Source organism: Barbus barbus, assembly GCF_936440315.1.
Source record: "Barbus barbus genome assembly, chromosome: 5".
Lineage (NCBI taxonomy): Eukaryota > Metazoa > Chordata > Actinopteri > Cypriniformes > Cyprinidae > Barbus > Barbus barbus.
In genome coordinates, this window is record NC_136733.1 from 41,609,514 (window position 1) to 41,629,480 (window position 19,967).

Genomic DNA, 19,967 nt, shown 5'->3' on the forward strand with positions numbered 1-19,967 from the left:
TGTCCGCCTGCGGGCTTTGCAAACTGCATGTTGTGTCTCTGTGCGACCATAGAATGGGAATATTTCAGATCAGTTATGCAGGAATTTGAATATTCTACCCTGTAAAAATGGACTGAAGACTGCTCCTATAAAAACCTGTTCAGTAAGTTGCCTATACTGTATGTTGAAAACTGACATTGCATGTAATTTTAGTTTTTGGAACACAAGTCACAAGCAGTCACATTATGGTTTACAGTGGAAACATTTAACTTCACATTCCCAGAATTCCCTGTGTGACAGCTCACATTTAATGGTTTTCATTGAAATAACTTTGTTTCTTAGGTTGTTGTTTTGTTCAGTTACTGAGTGTTTTTTTTTTTTAAGTAAAAAAAAAAAAAGGTGAAGTGACATACGGCCAAGTATGGTGACCCATACTCGGAATTCGTGCTCTGCATTTAACCCATCCAACGTGCACACACACAGCAGTGAACACACACACACACCGTGAACACACACACACACAGCAGTGAACACACACACACCGTGAACACACACACAGCAGTGAACACACACACAGCAGAGAACACACACACACCGTGAACACACACAGCAGTGAACACACACACACACCGTGAACACACACACACACAGCAGTGAACACACACACACCGTGAACACACACACAGCAGTGAACACACACACAGCAGAGAACACACACACACCGTGAACACACACACAGCAGTGAACACACACACACACACACAGCAGTGAACACACACACACACACACCGTGAACACACACACAGCAGTGAACACACACACACCGTGAACACACACCCGGAGCAGTGGGCAGCATTTATGCTGCGGCGCCCGGGGAGCAGTTGGGGGTTCGGTGTCTTGCTCAAGGGCACCTCAGTCGTGGTATTGAGGGTGGAGAGAGCGCTGGACATTCACTACCCCCACCTACAATCCCTGCCGGCCGGGGACTCGAACCCACAACCTTTGGATTACGAGTCCAACTCTCTAACCATTAGGCCACGACTTCCCCGTCTATTACAACTAGTACATTAGTAACACTAGTACATTAGTGTTTTATGTTACAGTGTATGTTGTTACAGTAACAGTGCCGTGTGTTGCCATAATGCTGTCTTGTATTTGTGTGAATGATACATCTGTATATTAGTATATATTTCAGCTTGTGGAAAAACTGCTTTGAATGTCTTTCTCATCACCTCCTATGCGTTTCGATTCTTTTCAGTGTAATATAAAGGTTCAAAACACGTTTTGTTATTTTAGTTGGTATTGCTTCATAACATATGTGACCCTGCAGCACAAAAGCAGTCATCAGTAACACAGGTATATTTGTAGCAATAGCCAACAATACATTGTATGGGTCAAAATTATACATTTCTCTTTTATGACAAAAATCATTAGGATATTAAGATCATGTTCCATGAAGATATTTTGTAAATTTCCTACTGTAAATATATCAAAATATAATTTTTGATTAGTAATATGTATTGCTAAGAACTTAATTTGAACAACTTTAAAGGAGATTTTCTCAATATTTAGTTTTTTTTTTTTGCCCCCTATGATTCCAGATTTTCAAATATTGTCCTATCATAAAAAACCATACATCAATGGAAAGCTTATTTATTCAGCTTTCATTTAAAAAATTTACCCTTATGACTGGTTTTGTGCTCCAGGGTCACATATATGCTTTTTCACTGTAAATCTGTAAAACCTAAAATGTTGTTTTTATGGAAAAACAATGTCTGCTTGTTTTACTGTAAATGTTTTACAGTGTGCAGTGTCTAGTGTAGGCATGTTCAGTGGTTGAAAACAGTGTTCTCCAGTGTCCCTTATAGACTGTTTAGGCAAATGCACAGTCAACTTCATTCACAGAGCCAATCTGCAATACATTTGAGTAAGGGTGACTGCTCATGGATGTATTCTGTTTAGCTGAGTTGAGTTTGACAGCCTTTAGTCTGTTTCTATTTCTGCATTCCATCCAGCAGGAGCAGCAGCATCGATGAACCAAAGCTGCTTCTCTCTGAGAAAAAGCCCTTTTCCAGCCATCTGCTCTGTGTGTGTGTGTGTGTGTGTGTGTGTGTGTGTGTGTGTGTGTGTGTGTGTGTTGGCCACTGACACACAACATCATATTTCTCCACCTCAAAGGACCAAAGCTTGACATGCTCCAATCCACAGTGTGATAAATGCATGTGTGAGTTTGCAGACAGTCTCCAATCGTATACAGTGCAGTAGCACTTGTTTTATGGAAAGCGAGAGGCCTTGGTGTCTCTTTTTTTATTGGTCTGTTTCCTGCTGCACTGGAGGGTGCAGTGGCAGCCCGGTCTGCTCATTGATCTTTCATCAGGTCATAGAGCGGACTGGAGGCAAGGAGCGGTTGGCTTTTTTATGGCAGCTTGCTGGAGCCTGCCTATGATTGTTCCCAGTTTCCTCAGATTGTTTTGCTTTTGGTGAAGGTACAGCGCCTCTCGCACTTCGAAGGTAAAGCAGAGGACTCCTGACATTTTACGGAGCACGTAGCAGCTTTACACTGTCGGTAGGTGGACAATGGCATCTGGATTATTTGTGCACGAGTGTGTGTGGATGGGTGGGCATGCCCGGATTGGTTTCTAAAAACCGAGTGAAAAGTGTCAAAACAAACAAGGCCTAGTTAAGATTCAAACACACCGCTGAGTTGAAGAGGCCATGAGAATATGTGTGTGTTCTGTGCAGTGCTGGGAAGATGACTTTGAAATTGTAGCCCATTAAAATTACATGAAAAAAAGATTGTAGTTAGTAATGTCATGTAGTGGATTACACATTTTAAGCAATCTAATCTGACTACCTTTTGATTCATTTTGGATTCCTTTTGGCCTAATTCATTAATCATGATTCAGGATTATTTTGTACCACATTAATATAAAACAGAAAGAGAAAGAAATATGCTTTATTCTCTGCTATTAAGAACATAAAACTGGGGTTAGTGAATTAATGAAAAGCTAATAATAAATTACATTTAAAAAAAGTAAAATGAGTAAAATGAAGTTTCTTTAAAATAAAAACATTAAAAAAAACACTTACTATAAAAAGTTAGTGATGTTTTATTTGTTTACCTGCATGTCAGTGTAATGAGAAATGGAAAAGAGAGAAAAAAAAGAATGAATTAAATTGGGAATAATTTATTGTCTGAATATGTAATCACTAAAACATAACTGTAGTCTGATTATTTGCAGTGTAATATAATCTAATTACAAGTACTTCGTTTTTTTGAATGTGATTACATAATCTAAATCGTGTAATCAGACAATCAGACAAAGGATTGTGCTTGTGCAAAGGCTGCCAGCTAATCTGGACACACTGATTCCTAATATTGCAGTGTGACTGGTTGCTGCTTACCGTCTCAGGGGTAGACTGCTAAAGACGGGAAAGAAGCCTCACTCTAGACCATCAGATCAATTTTCACTGAACCCTGAATATTTCATGCAGCAAGTCTTACAGTAGAAACCCAGATGGGCTATTGAAATGGAAAAGCTACATGTCCATAACTCACACCCCTCCTTTCACCCAAAGGGACAAGCTTCAAGAATGATGTCTGGATCATGTTTCTGGTCACACCAGCCATGTGGTTTATGTAACCTCGTGGCACTGAGAAGCCGCTGCGCACAGCAGCAGTAAATTCAGATATGTGATTGCTACGCTATTATGGTTATGATGCAAAGAGTTATTATAACAAATCTCAGTGTTCGAGAGTGTATGGAGGATGGTCTTATGATCCCAAAAGAGCGCGGGAAGTCTGACTGCATATCTCGCCAGAATTCAACTTCTCGGTGTCATTGATCCATATGTTTATATATTGATCCGATTTAAAGCAAAAACAAACATTTTTAGCATTTGTACGTAGGTACGTATTTTATTATATTAATTGCATTCAATTGTATTCATATTGTATAAAGTTATTTATTCATGAATGATAGGGGGACAGCAGCATTTCAATTAAACAATGAAAATATTACACATTAAATAAAAATAAATATCAAATATCGTAAGTAATTTTGAGAATTTCACCAAAGCTCGGTGTTGCACATGCTGCTGTGTTTGAGAGAATGAATGGATGCATGCATAATTTGCGATTTAATTTACTAATGCGAATATAAACGTAAAGTCCGATGAAATCTGAAGTTAGAGTTGATATAAATCAATCTTATTTTGCTGGTCATCCGTTCAGAACCGGTCTCAAGCATGCAGGCCTAGACAATAAAGCAAAATTGATATTCATATTACAAACGCATAAAAGCTGTTTAATAGCTGAGAGCAACCTGTTGATATTCCTGATTGAGAGCATCCGTGGAGAGGAGGGGACACTGCTCACGGCGTCATTTCCACTCATCAGATGCACATAAAAAACTAGAGATTTAAAAAAAAAACAATTTATAATCACAGTTTAGACTACTGAGTGAATGTATGATAAATCTCTATAGATACAGCATATTTTATTAAGTTTATATCACAAAGAAAGCGAAATGTTGCGTTGAATTCAGCTTTAATAGACTTAAAACTTAAAGGTCTGCGCAAAGAAAAGAGTGTTTAAAAATAAGTGGCCTAATTAAATAATTAATTATTTAAATAGGATGTTATTACATCAAAACTATGTTCTCTAAAGTGAAAATGTGTGTGTGTGTGTGTGTGTGTGTGTGTGTGCGTGTGTGTGTGTGCGTGAGTGTGTGCGTGTCGTTTATTGAACCATAACTTCAATATATTTAAACTTCCTCATTTTTTCACAGCTAACCAAACTGTATTTTATGAAAGTGCATAAATAATGGTTAATAATCCGGATTTAGGGTGAAGTATAGCTCACGGGTTCCAGACAACCTGGCTCCAGCAGTCTAATCTATGGGCTGAGGGCTGTCTGTTCTGCAACGAGACAGGTGTAAATCTCTTTGACAATCTTTGCTTTTTGATTGTAAGAGTCATATCTGCAGGGTAGGGAATGGATCTGAAATGGATCATTAAAACGTTGGTCACGTTTGTTACTTGTATGCTGATGCAATATCTACTGTCTAAATGTTATAATAAAATTAGAAGTTCTGCTGTGAGGATCGTATATTATTGTGGAATTGGACTCTATTGGACTAGTTAGTATCAATAAATGCATCCATTAATTTAAAAAAATGCGTGTTCATTGCATCATTTAAGAATTATTAAATCAGAGCACAGTCTTGATTTTTGAAAGTGGGATAATATTGAATAAACAGCCATCAAAGCAAATTTAAATCAACTTTTTAACATTTACGTTGACTTTTAACACCAACTGGTAGTTTACGACTATACAGCAAACCATTACCAGCATCCTTAATGTATTTCAGAAGTTATAATGGATTGCACAATCATGCTGTTAACTGCTTCTCCTTCGTCTTCATGGACTCTAAACATAATGCCGCAGACACTTCCCTCATTTACTCATTTCTTTTCACTGTTAATGTAGCCTGCATTTCGTGCAAAAGGCAAGAGAGGAGGGGTGTGTGTGTGTGTGTGTGTGTGTGTGTGTGTGTGTGCGCGAGAGAGAGAGAGAGAGAGAGAGAGAGAGAGAGAGTTGGTGCCATGCTGGATTAGGGCTTGCCCCCTAAAGATGGCGAGAAAAATGAGATAATGAGGTCCTGTGATTACCTTTTTCCCATGGACTGGAGCTGCCGCCAGTTCACAAAACCACACTGTACACAGGCACAGCGATACTCACTTCTCATTTAACACACACAAAAGCTGATCCCCAACAACAAACTGGGGACTGGGGACAAATCATATAATGTCCACCCTTATCCAGTCTCCACTAATTAACTGGAATCCCACCTTCCTCCTTATTACAGCGACCAATTCATTTTGTATGTGTGTCAAAGGTCCATAGGCCTCAGTCGGTCGCCAAGGACATTTGTGCAGCTCTGCAGCCTCTTTGTGGGCCGTGGATGTGATTAGTTCATGACCCCGAAGCTCAGAGGTTATGGGCTCTAAAAAACAGAATGTTTCCTAATCGGATTTTAATTGGTTTGTTGGGTGTTTGAATGGGATGAAATTCTAAATCAGCTGAAATCAGAGAAATTATGAGTGTGTTTGTTTTGATTGGAGAGTCAAACACAATTCCTTTGTGTCGTAGCCTATGTGAACCCACATACAGGTGGATGCTGAAAGGCCTATAAATGGGTATTGCGAAGCTACTAAATACTTAGATACTAGGTTATTTATTTATTTATGTACGTTTCTCAAAAGCATGTTTATCTAGAACTAAAAGTGTCGAAAACTCAGATTTGCTTCCACAATTATATTAGAGAGAAAGGCACACTTCAAAAAAGATGTAATGCGTTGCAAAGCCAGTGCACATAAGAAAACACAATGTATTGTTTAAAACAGTGGCCTAGGCCTAGTAAATAAATACTTCGCAGGTCTAAATTTAAATGACAGACAACAAGGTGTTATGTAAGTCTGCTGTATGAGCATATCATTTCAATAGAGATATAATAATGCTGAGCAGTTTGAAAATATTTTTTTTCAATGTAGAAATCGAGTGAGCTTGTGCTAAATAATCGCTTCCCACTTTCTCTTTCATCTCTTCATCTTGTTCTTACATTGTCTCGTTAAAAATGGCTCCAGTTGTACAGCAGTTACATATTGCATGACAGCAGTTACTGTACAAGACCAGCTCTTAGACCTTAAACCTCAACATCTATGAATAATGTAAGTGCCTCCCCTATGTTACCAACATAAAGATCTCAGATGGAGGCTCAATGACTAGATCTCTAAAATGCACCTGCACGCAACTATTTTACACAAAGGCAATTTCGTAAGATTTCATACAATGCGTGTTTTAAATACAATTCCCCTTAAATATATATATATATATATATATATATATATATATATATATATATATATATATATATATATATATATATATATATGTGTATGAAACTGCACTCCCAACTCCATTTCGCAAAATCTTTTTATGAGCCTTTGCTGGCAGTTTCAGTGTTTGGTAATGTTTTCACGCTGTTGTCTAATGATAGAGAAACGATTGAAGATTTTGGTCTAAGTTCAACACCTTTGAATCTGAAATCTCTCGTCAGGAAACGATTAGGTTTTCAGGTTGACCTTTGTGTGGTTTGGAGACCGCGTTGAAGAGCTCTGTATTACGGTACACGGTTGTGTGTGTTTGTTCATATAGTGGTTAAAGAAATGAAAACACTCTGTATCCCCCTTTAGTGTGTCAGTGAAAAACTAGAAGTCACCGGACTCGGCTGTCAATATTGCCCGTTTAGACGAGTGAAGCTATTTCTTTAGCTCACTTCCATCTTATTTGATGCTTTCTGCTCCAATCAGGTTCGCTAGACTCTGAAACACTCCCCCAGTTCATGCAAAACAGCTGTGGGAACTTTAATACTTGAAAGCTCAAAACCGCAATCGACTTCCTTTCGTTTTCAAGAAGTCCCTTTCCGTCAGCCATACGGAGAACAGATAAACATGCAAACCTTGAACATAAAGAGAGGACTGGCTATTCCTCAGCACGCTTTACAGGATACCCAGAGATCACGAGACGGCTCTGATATGCATCTGAAATTAAAGTACCTACAGACGCGTTTTAATGACGTGAAATTCCACAAGACTTACCAGAATAAATTACAATATTTGTCTGCACATAACCAAAATAGAGGCACGTATCCATAAACGCATCTCTGATACAAACATCGCTACGAAAATATAGAATCGGCAATTTTTTTGTTTTTTATCTGGGTTAGTATAATTATATGAAAATATAAACTACTTTTTTGGCGAGAAAATGCCTATATTTTTATAATCTTGAGAGAGAAAAACATCTAAAAATGTGTAAAACAGGTAGATTATTTTATGATAGATTTTACAATCACCTAGCATTGAAATGAATGGAGCGGAAAGTATGGATGGCCTCCTGTGCAACAGCTCATCTTCAGCTGTATCAGATTTACTGGTTCTTTAATAATGGACACATGTAGCATCCTCAGCAACATCTACACAACATACACTTCACACTAAAGCAGATTACACTGATTATGAAGGACAAGGTTATTACAGCCTCAAGAAGCTTCATTACAGGAGTAAATATTTACACAACATAAGATTAGATGAACCGCTCTTAAATGAGTTAATCAGTGTAATAATTGCAGTGAGCCTGCTATAGTTCCCATGTGTCATCAGTCATGTGTCAAGAACAGTATCCTGTAAAAGGAGTTGATTTACCATGCACACACAGTATACTCTGGAATTTCATATGTAATTTTCTTGATTCAGTTGGGACAGTGCAGAATTATCTCTATACAAGCTTATATGTAGGGATTATGGAGACCACAAATCAGCAAGCAACATGTAGTTTTTCTTTTAAAATTAGCCTAAAATGCACAGAAGGATTTAGCAGGAAGAGCAGCAACGAAATATAAGAAGCAGAATGCAGATGGATATGTGTTCATGCTCTGAAGGACAAGACCTAAAAAAACAACCTCACCACAGCATTTACTGTAGCATTTATGAAATAAAAACGTGGTAGTGCTCAGCTGATAGGAAATATTTCTGAGAAGTTGACACTCATGACACAGTTTGACATGGTGTACTCCATTTTTGAAACATCGTTTGCTAATTCTTTATAATTACTATGCATTTTTAACTCATATTAATTGAGAGGCTATATTTGTATTTTAAAAATCATTTGTCACACCACAGGATCATTAGAAATTAATAAGTATAGGCAAAAATGGTGCAAAACTTGAAATTATATACACTTCCCCTTTCTTTCTTTTTTTTTTTTTTTGTATATGTTGTACTGCATCACAATCCAATTCTAAAAAAATAATAATAATTATAATAATAAATGAATAAAAAATAAGAATTCTATGTGTCAATAGATTAAAAACTGAAAGTGAAGTGAAATACCTCTCAATTTGGAAAACTGCTGAATACCTCAGAAGAATGCGAAGGATGCCTGGTATGTATTCCTTCAAGATTTAGGAAACAGTATTATGGAGCTACTGCATCACGTATGATCTGCTGTTGCTGATTGATCATGAAGGCTTTCCCATGAACGTGTCCATCTCTTAGAACCTCAGTGGATTTGTTCTCAGATCAAATCAAGAAAACATCCCAAAATATCTGTTTGCAAATATTGCGGAAATATTGGTTTTAGTTTCGTAAATATATATATATATATGACAGGACTGAACATTGACAGGTAAAGGTAAATGTTTCAGCGGATTCAATGGATGACTGATTGACTCAATTAATCAATATGTATATATTATATGTATGTATATAATATATTGTTTTAAATTAAAAAGAAAGGAGTGGCACTGTCAAAGCACCTCATTGCTCTATCAGGCGGCTTTTTTTGCTTGTTTTGTAATCCATGAGAAACCTAACATTTACTGTATATTATTGACCGATCTGCAGAGGTTGCATTTTAATTAACTGGTAGCCACTAAAATAACACAAATACCACTGTAACACTCTCTGCCCCATCCCTTGTGAATCAGATGGAGATGAATATTCAAAAATAAATGAACCCCCAGGCAAACACAGAGAAATCAGCAGATCATGCTTCTGATGCACCATAGCATCGATGATACAGTAGCGTATATGGAGCATGTTGTCAGGTTTGGGACACATTATAATTTCTAGAGTTAAATAAATAAATACGAATAGCATAATTACGCTTCACACACACACACACACACACAACCGCGCTCACATATCTAGAGAAAATAGTATTTTAAAATCATACTGATTAGTCTACTATAAATAAGAAGTGTTGCATCAGACTGCTTGCCACAGTGTTATTTTCATTAACTGCACAAGGCTAAAATACGTTTTGTAAAACTGCACACGGGCGCATAGCAACTAAAGAACTTATGATCCCACAGCCTTTCGTTTAATATTCATAGGCAATCTCTTTGCCTATAGCTAGTGTACATTTAAAAGAAAAAAAGGTAACGTGATTGTTGTTGCTTGTTTATTGGACCCGATTTAAACCTGCGCAGAACAGATATGCCTCCTTCTGACAGTAGTATTTGACCACTTGATGAAAGGTGATAAATGTTACAGACTGGTTCTCTGCTCTGCTGACTAGATAATTGAGTCAATGTTTAGGCACTGTTGGACTCAGATGTCTGTTGTTTGCGTGTGAATGAGTCCAGTGTTTTGTATGAGGCGCCAGTCCTTGGACAAACAGGACAGATCACTGAGCTGAGTTCACTTATCGCCTCAACAATGTAACAAGCGACCTGTCTGCGGCATTTCGAAAGAGAAAATTGAGCAAGCCACTGATAATTGAGGGAAACCAACAGCCTGTTATTATAATATGCAGATTTGTTTTTTTTTTATCATATCACATTTTCCCTCCAAAGATGCAATAAGGCGAGTTTAGTCGAGTGTATTTGTCAGTGATTAAAAAATGACTCCTTTTATGCATGCAACAGTTATTTGATATGCTCTGGGAGTCTTGAACAATATAGTGACACTCCTATAAGGGAAATATTTGTATAGTCTCATTCAAACAAATCTTGAAACTGAAGAGAGAAAGTGTGTGTGTGTGTGTGTGAGTGTGTGTGTGTGTGTGTGTGAGTGTGTGTGTGTGTGTGTGCGGAGGGGGGGTAAACTGAATGACAAATGTTTATAAACATATAAAGTGATTACCCCGATATTAAAACTAATGCATTTTAATTAAATTTCGATGACCGCCAAAAGAATGCGCGCGACACTGTATAGATATGCATCCTCCTGGTGACAATATTACAATTTGATAACCATGCTTTGAAAATGTTTTGAAAATAATAATAATTAAAAAAAGAAAGCTGCAGGACTGTACAGCTGATTATTCGTAGCGTAACACTTTACTAGAACAAAGTTTATTTCCTTCATAACGTTAATGCTGATGAACTGCAAGCTCTCCAAATGAATCATTCGTATCTCTTAACCAATACCAAAAATGATTTTGAATTTCTCAGGTAAAACGCGCGTCTGGAGCGCTATCTGATCTTCTGTGCGCGAAAAGAGGCCAACAGTGACGCTGTGCGCAGGAGACATGGAAGTTCAGCCTCTCTGGGTCCCGCAGACCGACAGATGCGTGTCCTAATGATGTTGGCATATTCACACAACAGCGAGCGAGGCAGCGCTGTTTGGCGGCAGCAACAGAGTTCTCCAACACCTTTTTATAAGTCTGAAGTCTTTCCCCTCCACCCGACCTGTTAAAACCACGCCTACAGAGCGACACAATTGGTCCAAAAGCGTCAAAGAGCCAATCAACAGCGGGCTGCTGCTCAAAACACGCAACACATCCACACCACCGGAGCCTATGGAGTTCAGAAGCACTGGGAATATCTCTGTGCTGGACCCTGTGCTCCGCGTATCGCGCTGAAATGTGTGTGCGGGAGAGAAAGTGCGCGTGTGAGCGTGTGAAGGTGTATACCTCCAACAAGTAAAGACAGAGGAATTATTCCGAGACAACGAAATATTTCAACACATCTCTTTGGCAGGACTCGGGACGACCCCATTATTAGCGGAATGTCTATTTTACAGAGATCCAAAGTACACCGACGCGCGCCGCGAGCTGACACACAGTGACTCGGTCGTTTCTTTTATTTTTATTTTCTCGATTTCATAGCGCACTGCCCAAACACAAGCCACGACGATTTATGGATAGCCGTTTCTCACATTCTCATTTAGATACTTTGTTGGAATCCAGCTAGAAAAACAATTAAGAGACTCACGCGTCGCAGGGACGCTGGACTTGGTGAAGGACTTCTCCGGCGCAGATATTAAGCTGATTGCACATAGATTTAAGCAACACCGCATCTTCTGTCTGGACTTGCATGAGCTTCCCGATGAGAGATCCATTTATTCAAGGATCCAGTATGGCATATCACCCGTTTTTACCTCACCGGGGTCCGGAATTTGCCATGAGCGCAATGCTGGGTCACCAGCCGCCCTTCTTCCCGGCCCTGGCGCTGCCACCTAACGGCTCGCTGTCTCTGCCCGGGGCGCTGGGCAAACCAATAATGGAGCAGCTGATGGGCGCAGCAGAGACCGGCCTTCACTTCTCCTCACTGGGACACCAGGCTGCCACCGCGCATCTCCGGCCTCTGAAGACGCTTGAGCCCGAGGAGGAGGTTGAAGACGACCCAAAAGTTCACCTCGAAGCCAAGGAACTCTGGGAGCTTTTCCACAAGCGCGGCACAGAAATGGTCATCACTAAATCTGGAAGGTAAACTGGAATTATTCAATAAATCGGCTGTGCTTCGAATTTAATTAAGTGAAACACAGTCCGAGATTATAGCCGCTATCAAACGTGAATTCTGACTGATTTATTGATCTGAGTGACTCACAGATTTCTTTAGAGGACCACATATGGCAAGATAGCTGGACAGGCCTATTGCTTTTTATTGTTCATTCTGTTTTTGTCTGGGCGTGTGTTTTTTAAACAACGTATAAAATACAACCCAACTTGAACTATAGGCCTAAACATGTCTGAAATTCATCGCTGTAGTTGTTTTTAAATAAATTAATCGTTATCAAATTCGTTATTGTTATATTTTAGTGCATGCAAACATCTGTAATACCAAGTATTATACTTAATATCACAAATAAATGTAGACAATTGCACAATTAATTTAGCTCCAAAGCTGATTTTGAACCGTGAAACTATTTCATATAATTATTGTAAAGTTGCATTCAGTACGGTTTGATTCGTTCCTTAGTTTTGCCGTAGCGTTAAATTAAAGAGTTTAGCATGTTTTATTCTTCCTCTGCATTTAGATTTGGGGGTGTTTCACAAGTTAGGGCTGATGATTGGGCCTAGCCCTTCATCTACACACAACAAAATCATTTCAGGTCTGTTTCTCTAGACAGCTAAATTCATCCATCAGTAAAAGTGAAGAATTTGGATCCGTGTTGTTGTACCTAATTTATCTCTGATCTTCTCTGCAGGCGAATGTTCCCTCCGTTTAAAGTCAGATGCACGGGCTTGGACAAAAAGGCCAAATATATTCTGTTGATGGATATTGTTGCAGCTGATGACTGCAGGTATAAATTTCACAACTCTCGCTGGATGGTGGCAGGAAAGGCTGACCCCGAAATGCCAAAACGGATGTACATTCACCCCGACAGTCCGGCCACTGGCGAGCAATGGATGTCTAAAGTCGTCAATTTTCACAAACTTAAACTGACAAATAACATCTCCGACAAGCATGGATTTGTAAGTGTAAGATTTGTATAAACTTTTTTACTCTACTACTATTATTATTATTATTATTATTATAGTGGATTTTGTTTAAATACGTGTGTTCAGTGCATGTATTTATATGAATTTTTCGTTACAAAATGTCTTAAGATTTCGCACTGTCCACAAGTTTGTATCTGTACTGAGCTATAATTTGAATTTCATTTCAACTACATGCACACAAATACTGTCCGAGTTGGAGAAAAAATACAGGCTTCAGCTTGTTATAAGTATGCAGAAAGTGTGCCCAATAAATACGATTTTTTTTTTACTGTTTATTAAAATGTTACTGAAAGTCAACTGTATTTTTTTAAAATACTATAAATACTATTTATAAATACTATTGTATTTATATTTCAGACGATACTAAATTCCATGCACAAATACCAGCCAAGATTTCACATTGTGAGAGCGAACGACATACTGAAACTCCCATACAGCACGTTCAGGACCTACGTGTTCCCTGAGACGGATTTCATTGCTGTCACTGCCTACCAGAACGATAAGGTTGGTCATGAGTTTGTGTGTTGAATCTGACTCAACTCTTAACCTGCCATAGCGCTGAATACTTGCTCTAAATATTGAATAGCATACACCATGATCCAGTAGTAAAAATCAGAAGACCTTCAACAGTTTGTTCATGGAAACCTGTGTGTGTGTGTGTGTGTGTGTGTGTGTGTGTGTGTGTGTGTGTGTGTGTGTGTGTGTGAAAGAATGAGAAGGAGGAGGGAGGACGGAAGGGAGGACTAGCCATAGTGGGAGGCGACTGAACAAGAGAAAAAGATTTTAAAAAAGTGTGTGTGTGTGTGTGTTAATTTATTAAAAACTGCTGAAATATAACGTAACCCTTAAGATTCTAGGAAAACACTGTTATTGCACTAAATGCCTTTGGGGTGTCAGGGTGGGGAGACGGAATTCATGTTGAGAGGTTGTAGATATAAAAAGGTTCTGAATATTTATGAGCTGGAAATGCCCCTGTGTTTCCAACAAATACCAAAGTTTGAGACAAGTCACTGCAGGCGTAATATGGGTATTTTAACGCAGAACAGGCATATAGGCCAGCCCTTTAAACTATAAAATCATACAGAGTCATACAGCTGTAGTGCATTTTGAATATCTTTCAATAGGCTGCAAATAATTGTCACCTGCGCAAAAAAAAGCATTCAATTGGTTAACTTGAAGTTATATTTATGCATGTTATATTGTTTCCATGTTATTACATTTCAGATAACACAGCTGAAAATTGATCACAATCCTTTTGCAAAAGGATTTCGTGACACTGGAAATGGGAGACGCGAAAAAAGGTACGACTGAACTGATTATTTCCCCCTGTAGCTACATTAGCATTCCTTAACCTTCTCAAGTTCAGGACACTGTTGGTTATTATTGCAGCAAGCTCGGTTGTAATGCATTTTACATGGATTCATTTTAATCGTAAAGAAGTATAATGAACTAAAAGCTCAAGAACGCGTTGTTCAGTCTTATTTGACTCTAATGCAATTAGAAGGTGTTTTACGCTGACATCGTTTCTCAATTTTCTGTCGACTTTTATTTCATTCAGAAAACAGCTGGCTCTGCAATCGATGCGTTCGTATGAGGAGCAGCAGAAAAAAGAAAACGGGACATCAGATGATTCCTCCGGCGAGCAAGCGTCCTTCAAATGCTTTCGCCAGGCTTCCTCTCCTGCGGTCTCAACTGTTGGCCAGAATAACCTCAAAGGTACGAGAGGCAGATAAACCCTGTGTGCATTTGACAAACATGCTGTTTACCTTCAGATCAAAATCAAGCTTTTTCTTATACGATTGTCTAAAGAAATCGCACAATTATTTCCCTGGATACTAATGCGAATTATTTTGTGAAAGACTACTAATTAGAGAGCAGCACATTTGTTTTTGTCTTAAATTAAAATGTCAAGATGCCAGACATTAAAATCTGTTGCAACAAAATCCCCAAATTTTTGGTTGGGCAACAAATTAGTATTTATTTCACGTGCATTTTGCATTGCCTCTGACTGTGCTCTTACTGATGTTAAACGACATGCATGTAGTGCCTTGCCGTCTGTATTTATAAAAAGGCACATCCAAGTGTCTAATATAAACTAGATCGACTTGATTAAATGGGTTTTCGCACTCTCAACAGATTTTTGCGACAGTGATGAAGATAGCGAAGACGAAGACAAAGATGGAAACGTGAAAGAGGGGCCAGACTCGAGCAAAATTTCCACCACGACCGAGGACCCCAAGGATCACGATGCGAGTTTAAGCAAAAGCGTGTTTGGGGAAAGTGACTCTGTCCAGCGGAGAACTGAAAAGATCCGGGATTCGCGGCAGAGTCCCATCACGCTCATCTCTAGCACCACTCGGTCCGGTGAAGAGCTCAAGAGTCCGGATCAGGCCAAAACAGACGACTGCCGGACAGTGAGCAAAGAAAATTACACGCCATTGACTGTGCAAACAGATGGCGCTGTGCACTTAAATCAAAACCATTTGCACAATTTCGGATTTCCGCCGGGTTTGGCCGGGCAGCAGTTTTTCAATCACTTGGGTGGTGCCCATCCGTTTCTCTTGCACCCTGGTCAGTTCAATATGGGAGGCGCTTTCTCAAACATGGCCGCGGGGATGGGCCCCATACTGGCAGCTGTTTCCTCCGGAGGGGTCAGTTCGATGGACACAAGCAGCATGTCATCACCCTCTCAAAGCCTGACGGGAGCACCGCTGCCCTTCCACCTTCAGCAACATGTCCTGGCGTCGCAGGTAAGCCTGTTACTGATGATTAGCAGTCAAAGCATCTCATAGTGGCTTTAGTCCTACTCAGCAGGTAGTTTATAAACACTCTCAAGTATTTTAGTGCTTTTGTGGCTACATTTGAGACTTCTGGAAAAAAAAAATGAGGTGTGGCATATCTTGCAGTGTTTAATGGTCTTTGTTTCGCAGTCCATAAATTATCAGCAAATATAGAACAACTGACAATTGTTGCTGGAGATTAGCAATAAAGCTGTTCTTGACAGATGTGTGCAGACAGTAATATTTCGCAATTATTATGTTAATGACAGGAGCAGAAATCGTCATTGACAAATTTCTATTTTTTACAATATATATGTGTGAATGAATTAATGAAGAGTTAAAATGAAAAAAGCCTGTAAGTGCCGTTTGAAATTTTGTTCAAAAATGAGCATTTTTCTCAGGCACATATGTTTATGTTCAGTTATTTAGCTTTGATAGCAATGACAAGAAGCTATTCTTTGCCATTAATGTGAAATTACCGAATCTACACATGAGAGCATAAGACATAAGAAAACTTCAAATGGCACTTAGAGGCTTTTGCATCTTAACACTTCATATATATATATATATATATATATATATGCTTTTGCATCTGAAATCTGAACTCGTGTATATATATATATAAAGTAACCAAAAATAGTAGCATGTAAATTAGTGAATATTTTTTTAATCAAGTCAGAGTCAAGTTTGCAATGAATGCATCAACCTAAATACACAATGTAAACTAAAAAAGCTCATGTTTGTGGGTTAAATCAGATAGAAATAGATCTTTAAGGTGACAATTGAACGTTATCATATTTTAGAGTATATATACATAACATAGGCCACGACATCTTTCTGAGGAAAAAAACATGCCTATGTGTGTGTGTCAAGGGAAAATGTATATATATGTAAATTAGTTATAAAGGGAACGAAAAAGCAGGATTAAATAAAGTAATAAAGATGAAATAAAGGGGTATATTCAGATTTTTTATTAATGAAAATTATGTAATAAATTATAAATGACACATTTTGACCTCTGGATACAGCATTTTATATAGGCTAGTCCCTATTGGTCGCCATGTATGAATGAATGTGTTGATTCTAAAGACGGTTTACTTTACGTGTATGATCAACGCCAAATGTTTCAGGTGTTTATTTTCTTACATATCTATCTATCTCTGTAGGGTCTGGCTATGTCTCCCTTTGGAGGGCTCTTCCCGTATCCCTACACGTACATGGCCGCCGCGGCAGCTGCTTCATCCGCCGCCTCTTCATCGGTTCATCGTCATCCGTTTCTGAACGCGGTGCGGCCCCGGTTACGGTACAGCCCTTACTCTTTACCGAGCGTCCCCGACAGCACTTTGCTCACGACGGCTGTCCCGCCCATGGCTCTGAAGGGAGACGCTTCAGCGGCTCTGGACTCTGAGATCACCAGCCGCTCGTCCGGTTCGGTATCACTGTCTCCAAAACCCTGCTCCGAGAAAGACTCCAGCAGCGAGTTACAGAGCATCCAGCGCCTGGTCAGCGGACTCGAGTCCAAACCGGACAGGGCGCGCAGTGTCTCCATAGACAGAAACGACGAGTAACCCGTTTACAGACGGACCTGCATCGGAGAAAGCGTTTAGACTCAAAATGCACTTTGGTAAAACAAATAAACGCGTAAATGTATGTTGTTCTTTTGTTAAATTAAAACAGTAACTTTGATCCAGAGAAGTATTGAACAGTGAACAGTTTGGCAAGGATGTCAGAGACTGAATAAAGCTGCTGCTCCTCTTTATGTTATGCGTCAGGGTGATAGCAATTTAATTTAATATGCACTCTGAATCGGTTCTTGCTTTATTTGATATCTCTTTACCGGATGTGTTTGAAAACATATTAATGAATTAAATACTTTAGCGGAGGCATATTGCATGTCAAACATTAGACTTGATCAAGACTGCTGTTTTTTGTTTTGTTTGTTCTTAGTTCAATGCTTTCGTCTGTATATTGTTCAAAGCGCAAATTCACAAAGAACTCAATCTACAGTTTTAATAATATTTTATAATGTGACGGAGGTTCGGCAGCAAACCCTTTCAATCTTATATATCTATTGTGAAAATAAGGAAGACTGTCTAGACTTTTTATTCTTTTTCAAAGTCAATGAGTCCACAGACACTGATTAATCATGTGTCCAGATGAACAGACGCGGTACTAAAACTGCTTATAAACACAGCTTCGAGATGAACTGGGAAGGGATCATATGGATCAACAATGGATCGTGTGGTTATAATAAATACAAATGTAAATAACATATATATATAACATATTTATGTAATTATTTCATATGAATATTGCTTGTAAATATAACTGAGGTTCTTTGTTTGTTTGATTGTTTGTTTGAGGGAACTTAACTTAATTTATTGTTATGTGTAAAATAGTTTGTGAGCATTTTCCTTGTGAATTATGTTCTCATTTGCGTCCCCCAGACTCTGGATTGCACCTGTAACACCACAGAGCTAGTTTCTCTAGCAGACAATAATAATGTGCCATCGTTTTGATTAACTGTTGTGTGTTTAAGTGCTTTGGTTCAAACTAATTAAACACAATGCGTCAATGGCTTGAAAGTAATGACACGTTTATTTCACAGCAACTAAAAATGCTTTAAGGTGTGTGTTTAAATTAGCTTTGTGTGACCTATGAGCCTACACTGCCAAAAATAATAAAACAATAATAATAAAAAGTGCAAAAAAGCGTAAGGAAATAAAGATTTCCCACTGTGTTCCCAATGTGTTCGGACTCCAGCTTACTTAATATTGTATATTTTACGATCTGATGAAAAATACAAATCTTACAACACGATAAACACCTGACATGAATTAAAATCTGGTTTATATTTATCTGAAATTTGGAACTACACCATTACAACGCGCATACAGCCAAATTAATCAAATAAAGTCATAAACAAAACAAAGTGATTCTCTTGTATTCATAATAAAAACATTCATTCAGATGGGTTACTATAGGCAACTTTTCGGAGGATGTTCTAGAGCAAAAAAAGAGAAAACAATAGGGAAAGTGCAAGTATTATGGCATCTCGAGCTGTCAGTATCTCTGTACATTATGCTGGAGAAAGCTTTATCAGGCCTGTCCTGCGTGTTTGCGTGGACCGATGTGAACCTGGAAGAATGTAAAATAACTTGACTGCCCACTCTGTGAGCCTCGAGTCAGGGTTTATCACGACTATATCTTTATTTGTATATAGTACGGTTAATAAGTAACGGCATGGCGCTGAAGAACAGTGATAAACAGCACGTAAACTATCGCGATTGCTCCTTCTATTGCTCACCTGGCGCCTGCGTTATCAGAGCCGTGTTTATTACCGTCTGAGTTCTGCTGTCGCCACCCAGCGGTCACATCTCAAAGACCAAAGGCTCATGCATGCAAACATACAACATGCTCTCGCCAGAGTTCACTTCAAAACAGGGTTATGTATTATCATTATTTAATAGTATATTACAAATCCTGAAAATGTACTGAGCGACTCGAAAGACTGACAAAACTATAATATAACAAATCAAATCTCGGTGGATTTGAAGCTAAATAAGTAGCCTATCGCTGAACTTCTCTTTAGACATGTTTCAGTGTTCCTGTGCTTGACAAATATATGATATCAAAACGATACAACAGTAGAATCTGTCGAGGTGAAGACAACCTTCCCGTGTTTGATGTACAAACTATAAAATGAAAATAAAAACTAGAAAACGATATTTAATAAATATGTTGTTCATAAAAGGTTGGTGCCATTGAAATGGAAACTGGAGACAGTCAAAAATGGATAGTTCATGAAAAATGCTGATTTTGTTGGTCCATACCATGCATGTCTTTTTTCTTTGGAACACAAAAGATGTCTCGGGGTTTTTCTGTCCGACAATGAAAGTCAGACGAGTCCAGTG

At 38.6% G+C, this 19,967-nt stretch overlaps 1 protein-coding gene across 2 annotated transcripts; it reads left to right on the plus strand.

Moving 5' to 3' along the window:
- Positions 1–11,126: 11,126 nt before the first annotated feature.
- LOC306869785 (T-box transcription factor TBX3-like) lies at positions 11,127–18,793 on the plus strand. Of its 2 annotated transcripts, none has more exons than XM_079416690.1 (7): positions 11,127–12,256; positions 12,979–13,252; positions 13,631–13,777; positions 14,498–14,574; positions 14,832–14,989; positions 15,410–16,023; positions 17,220–18,793. In XM_079416690.1, the coding sequence occupies exons 1-7, from the start codon at positions 11,865–11,867 to the stop codon at positions 17,619–17,621; spliced, it is 2,064 nt and encodes a 687-aa protein (XP_079272816.1). In that variant the 5' UTR covers positions 11,127–11,864; the 3' UTR covers positions 17,622–18,793. The 2 variants fall into 2 exon arrangements, with proteins under 2 accessions (XP_079272816.1, XP_079272817.1); XM_079416691.1 differs by having other exon boundaries at positions 11,344–12,256; positions 12,979–13,246.
- The last annotated feature ends 1,174 nt before the right edge of the window (positions 18,794–19,967 follow it).

Excerpts from the sequence above, each read along its gene's own strand:
- LOC306869785 (XM_079416690.1), top strand. The coding sequence starts at position 11,865 with ATGAGCTTCCCGATGAGAGATCCATTTATTCAAGGATCCAGTATGGCA. Across the intron at positions 13,778-14,497 it reads CTGCCTACCAGAACGATAAG|ATAACACAGCTGAAAATTGA; the intron begins GTTGGTCATGAG and ends ATTACATTTCAG. Across the intron at positions 14,990-15,409 it reads TGGCCAGAATAACCTCAAAG|ATTTTTGCGACAGTGATGAA; the intron begins GTACGAGAGGCA and ends CACTCTCAACAG.